This window comes from Falco rusticolus, chromosome Z (assembly GCF_015220075.1).
Source record: "Falco rusticolus isolate bFalRus1 chromosome Z, bFalRus1.pri, whole genome shotgun sequence".
NCBI lineage: Eukaryota > Metazoa > Chordata > Aves > Falconiformes > Falconidae > Falco > Falco rusticolus.
This window is the reverse complement of record NC_051210.1, coordinates 11,639,349-11,649,476: the sequence shown is the minus strand read 5'-3', so window position 1 is coordinate 11,649,476 and position 10,128 is coordinate 11,639,349. Positions and strand designations below refer to the sequence as shown.

At 39.1% G+C, this 10,128-nt stretch overlaps 1 protein-coding gene and 1 long non-coding RNA gene across 16 annotated transcripts in view; both read right to left on the bottom strand.

Annotated features, from left to right (window-relative positions):
- Positions 1-2,218: 2,218 nt before the first annotated feature.
- On the bottom strand, positions 2,219-5,538 carry LOC119141918. Its single transcript, XR_005102085.1, has 3 exons — positions 5,094-5,538; positions 2,596-2,729; positions 2,219-2,464 (listed from the first exon to the last, which is right to left on the bottom strand). It is a non-coding gene; the product is annotated as an uncharacterized LOC119141918 (long non-coding RNA).
- Positions 5,539-8,085: 2,547 nt separating this feature from the next.
- SUSD1 (sushi domain containing 1) overlaps positions 8,086-10,128 on the bottom strand; it is a 52,574-nt gene continuing 50,531 nt past the window's right edge. For 14 of the 15 annotated variants that reach the window (XM_037373152.1, XM_037373155.1, XM_037373158.1 and 11 more), the window contains one exon: positions 8,086-9,198. In XM_037373152.1, the coding sequence (XP_037229049.1) occupies positions 9,086-9,198 (113 nt within the window). In that variant the 3' untranslated portion in view covers positions 8,086-9,085. The remainder of the gene's footprint in view (positions 9,199-10,128) is intronic. The other variant, XM_037373148.1, reaches the window with a different exon arrangement.

Genomic DNA, 10,128 nt, shown 5'->3' with positions numbered 1-10,128 from the left:
ATCATGAGAAATCAACAAAGTTTTGTTGATGTTAGATTGCAAGATAAGGATTGCAATTATACTAAATGTAACAGGCACTTTTTTTTCTCTCTGGTTTTCTTGCTGCTGGACAGAAAGTTCCATATTTTAAGTGTACCCATGCACCTTTTCTGCCTTGATTTGAAATCTGAGAGGAAAAGGGCAAAAAAAGCAAATGGCATAGCAAGCACATTTGAAATCCTCATCTCTACCTCAGGCTGGAAGACCTTTTAAATACAATGCATTTCCTAGGGGTTTAACTGATGAGTTGTTGGCTGGTTTTTTTCTGCCACAGAAGAGGGCCATCACTCCCCTACAAACAGGGAAAGAATAGATGCCCAGAGGATGTTGACTCCACTGGGAGAGAGACAAAGGGAAATAAATGTAACTTATAATGTAGGAGAAAATTAATACAAGATAAAAAGGTAACAAAGTGAAAGTCAAAAAATGGTATGTTCTTTGGATAACATCTTAAGGATTTCAAAGACAGGAAGAAAAAGATTTATATCAGTTTTGAAAGCTGTTTGTTTACTTGAAGGGAAAAACAAGGACAGATTATAGTGATTTGCACTTGGGGATAGCTGGAAAGAAACCTGGAGCTTTTTCAGTTTCAAGACTTGTACCTGTAGCCTGTGTAGCCTGTGTCCCAGCAGCCAGTAGCCAGATTTCTTCAGCTGTGAGAAAGGTTACAACTGAAGTGGAGACTTCTCCTAGATTACTCAGTTCTCATCAAAAAGCAGCACATTTTTGCTAGAGCCAGGCAACAGCGGAATTAACATATAAACTATAAGCTGCAAAAACAATAATAAAGTGCAGCTAACACATGCAAGGACCTCTAATACAGAGCATGAGAGAGGTAGGTACCTGCAGACTCACCACTGTTCCTGGAAAGAATGTAACCGTGTAAGAGTATGAATGGGGCACAAAGAGAACGGGTTTAGAGGCCACCTTTAAAAGCCCACTGCAGAAGTCTGAGACTCAAAGGCTTTTGTTAACAGAATGAATCCAATCATTATGTTGCCTCACATTTAAAATCTCCTACACTGCTCAGTTCGTTACAGCACACCTGCATAAACCTATCTCCTTCCTCTGTACGAACACCAAGATTTAGCTTGTAAACCTCCTTCTATGCACTTCATCTTCCCTGGATCTTGTCTGTGCTGCATCCATCTTTCCCAGAACACCAGAGCACTGGGAAAACATGTTCCCTGAGGAAGCCTGACTCTGCCCACCATCTCCTTCTTCTGCGTACATCTCATCATTCTGGACCAGCAGCTATTGGGTAAGACCTACTTAAGGTAAGCTTGCACTTGCATTGATTTTTTTTCTCTTCAATTCAGAGACATGAGTTCAGAGAATGTCACTGCTCTTTTCTAGTGAAAAACACTTCCATGATTCTCTGTGACAGTTGTCCTCAGCTCTGCTGATTTTTTCCATTGCTCATAACAGGTTTTAAGAATTAACAGACTGCAAATAAGTATTGGAGAAAAAGCCACTGTTCTATAATTGTTTAAATGTGTCTGTAAAGAACAGCCTGCAGACATGCTGGAAAGTTTTGATAACAAGCAGATCTGTGAACACTGTGCTTAACCAAGCCTGGTTTTCCTTGGATTTGTGTCTTGTCTTGTGACTGACTTGAGTCAGCATTGCTGCTAAATGAGCTTAGCTCTTAGTAGGCACAGGAGACTAATCACATACTATGCAGTAAAAGATTTCTGTTGCTGTTTCCATGCAAGAGAGAGAGGTAAGTGACTGTGCAATGGATTCTTCTGTACTGCATGTCTCCTAAAGGTATGGACAGAGCATTTGTAACATCATTTACCTGTGCACTGGATTCTCTCGTCTGACAAAGAATAGAGGCTGGATTATAGTGTTCCTCAACTGCCTGCTTTCACCAAACTCACAACATGACAACTTTGTGATTCCTGTTGTTCTTGAATGTGTCTGCAGGCAAAGACATTATTATGGGGAAGAGTTTCTAACAGGCTCATTTCTTTAGAACCGTGAAACAGTTACAGTAAGTAATGCAGAAGGAACAATTCAACTAGCACAAATGAACTTGGAGAAACTGATCCCAAGCACACAAATGAGGGCAGTTGCGGGCAGTGGAGTGTGAGATGCTGATCTCCTCTCTCTGGCAACCAGCAACCAGACATGAGGAAATGGAATGAAGCTACGTCAGGAGAAGTTCAGATTGGACATTAGGAAAAGGTTCTTCACTGAAAGCGTAGTTAATCACTGCAACAGGTTCCCCAGGGAAGTGGTCACAGCACCAAGACCTTCAAGGAGCTTCTGGATGACACTCAGTCAAATGGTTTACTTTCAGGTAGTCCTACGAGGAGCAGGAAGTGGGACTTGATGATCCTTATGGGTCCCTTCCAGCTTGAGATGTTCTATAGTTCTGGTTCTAAATCTTGATTCACATGCCACTCACAGTAAAGCATACCTTAACAACAGAAAAGGGATATAGAAGTGAAGTTCAGGCTAAGTGCTCCGGGTTCTTAGACTGCAGAGCTAAGGTTTTCAAAAGGGACTGGAAATTTAAAAAAAAACAAACAGGAAAAAAAAAAAAAGCACCTGATATCCAGAGAGATGAGGGCCAGTGTTGTGAAATAATGTCTCTTTCCACACAACGGACCAACACTTCAAGCAAGTTTCACCAGGCCACTAGGCCACTATTCCTACAGAGAAGCATATCCTGACTGCAGAGACTTTAACCACACAGAAAGAGTATTTTAGGATATGACTAAACAGAGGAAGCAATTACTCATATGTAAGGCAGATTTAACAAGGAATATATCTAGGAAGGGAAATTCCAGGTACCAGATAAAATGCCTGGAGGCAAAAGTATTTTGCTGTCATGCTGATTTACTAACATCTGCTGGGACTTGTTTATGGATAAATGCAAAACAGAGTGACATCTAAATTGGATTAAATTGGATCACTTCTCATAGTAAGGCAGTAGTCTTCCTTGCTAATACTCTAAGAAGCATTCTGCACTCATCAAGGCCTTGTTACTCTAACTTAACTCTGCCTTTTGTTTTGGCGGGTGAACCTGGGCAAAGTCAGAACAGGTGCTTGCATTAAGTCATCTTATTGGATAAAGAAATACTTGTTATACCTTATCAAAGATGGCATGGCTTTTCATTTCAAAATGCCCAGAGCCAATACATTAAAATGTGTTCAAACAGTCTGGTCCGTTTGAAAAACATGAATCAGTCCTGCTGTGGTAATTTTCAGGATATGTGATGAAAAAAACAAACTCCCAGGAGTCCCAGCAGAAAGCAAAACAGATCAGCAGGATCCTAAACTACTTCAAACAACCCTATTTAATCTCAAATGCTGTTGGATCGACCAACAGAAAAAATCTTTCTAAGAAGAAAAAAAAAATAATTATGAAATTGCATCTTCAAACAAGAAAGGGGATCACCACAAAGGCAAAGTGCAGCTGGAAATTCCCATCTACCTTGCTTTTAGGAGACCTCCTGTGCAGAGAAACAGTGGATAAATAACAGTACTGCTAAAGAGTCTTTGGATACTGCTGTGGCCATACTAGGAAACAGTCTTACAGCTACTGCTTTCAATCTCCTCATGAAAATGCACAACATATTTATCTCTCTACTCTCCTCCTGTCTTGAGTTAAAACATCAGAGCAGATTCCAAACCAATGTAAACATAAATCATTGCACTAAACTTAAAACAATGTTAAGTGGCACAGGGTGAGAACCTGGATAATTCAATAAATTCAAGGGAGTTTCATAAAAATTGGAGTAGAAAGTTGAACTCAGAAAATCTGGAAGTATGCCGGATTTTGAGACTGCTTTATTGTAATAAAAATGAACATCTGGCAGATTAAATCTATGAATAATAAAGGGAGTAAGGTAATATTTAACAGAACTGGAAGGAGCCAGATTTCATTTAGCCACAGAACACTCACTTTGCCATTCTGCAACATGCTGCATAATTGCATAATAATAATTTTATTCATTTGCCAGTAAGAGGCTGGTATACTGCAAAAATGAAGAACTGCTGTTGAAGCACTATTTCCCTGCCTTTCAGCAGATATTTACAATTGCTACTTGTCTGGCATTTCACGTTCACTTGGCTCTGGTTTTGTGTGAATAAATGAATACTCCAGGTTATAGGAAAGGACTGGTTAATTGTACACATGGAAATAAAATGCCCAGGAATGCAAAACAAAATGCAAATTCCTAACATCTTCATTAGCGATGAGCCAAACCAATAGGTCATTTTACAGAGCTAAAAGGGAAAGCTGATAACCGGCTTACACCACCCCTACATTATCGTTATGTTAGGCTTTATCCAGTGTATTGGCACAGCTGATTTGTGCCCATTAGCTTGAAACATCTTCACCAGACTGCTCCAAACCATTCTGCTCTCTTTCCATCTCTCATGGGGTGGCTGCAGGAGAGACTTTTGTATGAACTGTCACCAAAGCCAGGCTAAAACATTCCTGGCTAAAAGCTGCTCAAGAAAATCTGGGCCTTTGGAAATTACCTTTCTACTAAGACCTGACTTATTTCTATAAACCCTTCTGTGTTGCTCCCCAGTATGTTAACATTTTTTATACTCCTGGGGGCAGAAACTGAACTTCCCCACCCTTGCTGTGAAATTCTGACTGTATTTTCACTTCTTATGTGAAATGAAAGAAACAGAACTACATATATAAGTACAAACATATATGTTATACATCTATAATAGATGCAGTTTTTTCACAACATGATGATCCAACAAGGACATCAGGGAACATAAATTATGAACTGCAACTGAAATACATCAATTGTGCTGCCTCATGGTGGGAAATGGCCGATAAAAAGGTTACTCTTGTCATTCAGCTGTAAGATTGCAGGAACAAAAGCAGTATTTCTGGAAAAAGTACACACAAATATTTGGGGAAGGAGAGGGTGGAACAGAACTTCAGAGCAAGTCTCCCTTTTTTTTGTGACTGTAAAGGTGCCTCTTTTGTTAACCTCAGATTGGAAATAGCTCCATAATAACCATACCACAAATACTTTCATTGCCCTCATGAATTCATTTCATTCCTCAGACCTCACCACTGTCAGAGCCAAAGGGAACAGGTGTCTGTGGTGTCTGCAGGGTCATTGCTCCTGCTTCCAGGAACTGTACTTGTGGAGGTGCTTTTGCAATGCTGACACTTGTTCCTTTCCACTGGAGCTCAGCAGTGGAGTCACCAACTAATTTCACCAAGTCTTCTCAGAATGTCATCAGAAGGCAACCAGCTTTGTCCTTGAAAGCAATTTAACAGTTGAGATTTTTCAGAGACTTTTGTAACCTCCTAGCAATGCTGTCACTGGGAACAGAAGCACTTCCATCTGAGCTAGAGATCATGGATCTGCCAGCTCATGCTGGACTCTGGCTGAATTCTGCTGAATATGACATGGCCCTGCAAAATAGTGCAAGACTTGGGAAATAGGAAGGGTGACTGAGAACAGTTAAATCTGAGAGCACACATAGAAACAAGGAACATACCACCCCACAGATCAATATTTTTTATATATATATATATACGTATGTATGTATGTATGTGTATATATGTGTGTATGTATGTATATATATGTATGTATGTATGTATATGTATATATATGTATATATATGTGTATTTATGTGTATATATGTATATATATAAGGGTACTGTAAATACTGAAACAAACAAACATGGCTGAATGGCTTCTGGCTGTCCCTATCATGCCCAGGACACAGAAATCTCACCAAAAGATTTAAAGGACCCGTGACACTCACTAGAAAGTGTATTTTACAATAAAAAATTTCCATTTGACACATCCGCACAATTACATGCATAAATGCTGGAATTTTACAGTAACCTGCATGTTATCTCATTGTTACAGAATAAAAGATAAAAAATAGTTTAACTTAAGCTTACACATAACTGTTTATCCAGGGCTAACAATTTCCCATTTCCACTACAGATGAAAACACTTTGGAGATAATCCAGACATTGGTAAGTATCTAAACCAAACAGTTTCTCAATACAGCACATCTCAGTGTAGCACCATGAATGGGTACAGATGAACGGTAGAAGCAGAGTAGCTTCTTTTGGCTTTACCTTACTTGGTAATGGTGTGGAATACTTATCTGAGGAAGCGGAGCAAAAAACATTTGAAGAAACAGGAGAATTTAAGTGTTAACTGAAGGAACAGCAGTGAAGGATCATTAGAAATGTCTCTATAATTTCTCAAACCATGATGGTGTGATCGTGTCAATGTTGCAATTAGTTTGGCAGGATGCTACGTGTAAAATGCTGAACTGCTAGATCGTTCCATAAACTTGAGTATAAGGGTTATAAATCAGAGTAACAAAAGTACCCTTTACAGACACACACTTCTAACTCCAAAGTCCCATTCAAAGTGGCACCTGCTAGGTCTATCTTTTCCTAAGTATTTTTGTAAATCAGCTATTTCATCAGAAGTCTAAAAAGTTCATATTTGAAGTGAAACCCCTTTTAGCATAATGGCATATTTCCTTCTAATGGAATATCAGAGAACTGGTCTTCTTTAGCAGTATTCTTAAACCAGATTAATTTCACTACACAAGCTTGTTTTTGTAACAGACAAAAGTAAGTACAGCCGCTATAACTTCGTGTTGTTCTTTTTGTCCAGTCCTATAATAGTTGTTCTAAGTAGAACTTTTAAGAACATTCTTCTATTCCAGCTATTACTTAATTTCCTACTGTTTAAACCTTTCTACTTTCCCTAAAAAGTAATTAAAAATATTTAATTGGAAAGCTTGGGAGCAATAGTTTCTGGAAGAGAGACTCTTAACAAATGAACTGTTAACATTTGCACAGTTATTTAAGGAGGACAAGGCTAAATTACTTCTCTGTGCTTCCCACATTAAACTGAAACAGATGTAGATGGAAGAAAGATAAGTGCATGACAAATGAAGACAGGCTCACAGCCGGAGGCAGGTCTGTCAAGAGCGATAAAGGAGGCAGAGGGAAAGAGGGAAACTTGCAAGACAAAAGCTGTTCTGGAAAACTTAGGCTGGCAGGCAGTCCTGCCTCATTGCTTCTCTCTTATCGGTTCATTCCTGGTTATTAATATGCTGCACCACTCTACTATGCAGAAGCGTGGATGTTTGGTAAGAAAAAACCTTGTTCTGAAAAATTTACGTTTCAGTAAAGTACGTGTCAGAAAAGGCAAGCTAGGTAAAGAAAAGGCATACAGAAAAGAAATCACTTGTTGAAGGTTACATGGAGACCTCCAACTTTCCAACTACACCCACTGACAAGACGGACTTTACATTCCTGGTCCTGCATAACATACTGGAACACTGCTGGTCTTAGTAAAAGGTAAAAGAAGTTTTCTTTCACAGAGGATGGCACATCTATCTCTTTAAATAATTTCCTGCTTCTCCAGCTCTCCTTTATTCAGAAACAGCTGCTCATGAACTCTCAAACAGGACCAGAGCAGCAGGCGAATGATCAGAATGAAGTGGTGCAGTTTGTACTGCTATGCCAAACCTTGGCGACTTACTCCATTGAGAAAGGGAATTATAAGCAGAACGTGTGAGAATGAATTCTGCAGAAGAAACTGAAAAATTAAGTAACAGTAGCCCAGTATGAACAGTTAGGTTGTTCTTTCTCAATCAATGAAGGAAAACATTAACAACTTTTAACCACTAATGTTGACAAAGATGTTCTTACTCAGCTACTAACTACTGAAAACTTAGTAACCCAAAGGGCAGATTTAGTAAGCAGTAGAAATGCTGAGTAACAGAAGTGATATCTGCCCAAATCCAAAAAACAAGCACCACCAGTTAAGTACAGCAGTTAAATGTTCTCTCATGTAACTTTGACTGTAATTCCTCTCTGCTACCAACTATGAAGTCCGTTGTTACACATTAAAATACCCCTTTTAAACATCAAAAAGGTATGACACAATCTAGAGAGACAGAATATCCAAAATTATAAAGCCACCAGGAATCAGAAACACTTAGAATTCCCAGAATGGGTATCCTAAATTGGTAAAACATAAAATGTAAGTCCGAAAAAATGACAACACTGAGTAAAAAACAGAACTATTGCTTTTTTATTTCACCATAACAGAATGATTTTGCTAATATATCACAAAGCAACTTCTGAACAGGAGTGGAAGTCATAAAATGTACTTGCTTTTTTCTTACAGAAGGAAAAAATATTAACTGAAAGTATACCATAGGAAATTGGTTAATTGTACTTCATTAAGTTACTCTAACAAGATGTTACATACAGCTCATTAACCAGACAATAATTTAATGGCTTTACTCAGCTTAATTACAGAACAGAGATTAACAAAACTGCACTTAACACAGGTAGCTCCTTATTTAGTTTCACATGCCACTAAAGTTGCTCAGCTTTTTGGCAAATGGCAAATTTTATATATTGTTATATTATTTGCAATAATTGCTAATTGTTATGAGCAATGATTGCAGTATCTCTGGAACACACCTGCTACTGACAATATTTAAGTGTGACAATTTCATGGCTAACTCTGTACTTGCTCTTGAAGTACCATTACATTTAAGTGACTGATGAAAGTCTTCTACCTTTATACTTGGAAATACAATAGGTACTTTATCTGATATAAGGGTTGATCTGGATTTTGTCTTACAATGGACCAGTTTACCAAGGTATCTAAAGTAGCAGTTGATCCTCAGGCAGTCTCATCTTGATCAAGGAATTATTCGTGTAATGAAGTACAATACAGACCCTCATTATCAGGCATTCATGTGGCTGGAATAGATGAAAACCTGTGGCAAACACACTGGGTGGATGCTAATGTCTCTGACACAAACCTGTTTGTGAGAGAAGGTTCTCCTCTGCATAACCACACCATCCAGACACAAGGGGACACAATAAATATCTCACTTCCAGTAACAAACACATTTCAGCTGCCCATGCTATAGTACATATGTACCATGCAGATACGTCCATACCCGACAGATGCTGGCTTTGGTAAGAAGAGTGCATTCTCTCTACGCTGACTTCAGGGGATAACACATCAGAGGCGAGAGACATTTTCAGTCTCTAGGAATGATGATGTAATCCCTGTTTGTGCCACATCCATTGTAGCAGATAAATGTACAGCCTCACAGGCAAAAGCAGCAGGTGGGAAGCGCACTGTGCTGTGGAGATAAGCGCTGGAGAAAGAAAAAAAAAGATCCAGTAAAAAAAAAAATACTTAAAACCCATTCAAGTCTCAAGCATGGACGTAACAGAGAACTTGCATTATCCATATTGATGGGATAAATGACAGAGCTTCTAAGTTTTTAAAGACTTAAGGTGCTGGCATAAATTCTGAACTTTACAGCCAGTGCAAGATGGGTAGGAAGCATTCCCATAGGCTCTGATGACTAACTGATCTACATTAACCTTGTAATTGACAACACTTACGCCCAATGCAGAACTTCAGAAAGCTCAACTTTTGGCACTGTGCTTACGCATCTGAATGGGCATTGCATAAAAGGAAGCAAAGGATTAGGAGGAATGAAGCAAGGTGAATTTGTGACAAGGTATCTTAAAAATAACAACTATGGGTTACCACATTTTTTTAAATGAAAAAAATTAATCAGCAGTCAGGCCGTGTGCTTTGTGAATCCAGTGTCAGAGTTCTATTCACTACAGAACAGTTAAAACCGCTGTTAGCAAACATGTTACTGGGAATTCACAATCTGTCCTGCTGTGGTAATATAATCCCTGAGGCAGCAGACTGGTGAGCAGTTGAATACAGTAGTTCTTCGTAACAGAAGCTGCAGAACAGAAAAACTTACAGGGACCCCAACCCAAGACCATTCACCTGACACCATGACATGATCAGTTGTGGTGTCATTCCTGACAAATGTTTGTTTAACAGGCTCTTGCAGACCATCCAGAAGCCATGGTTCCACAGGATTCACAGCAATCTGCTCCCACACCTCTCTCTCCTACTGTTCGGAAGCACACAGATATACTGCCCATCCATGGATGGTACATGTACCATGGGCACTATGGACAGGAGGAAGTTGCTCTTTCTATAATGGCTTTTTGTATACTTGTATATCATGCTTCTTGGCAGTCTCTTCTCTGCCAGG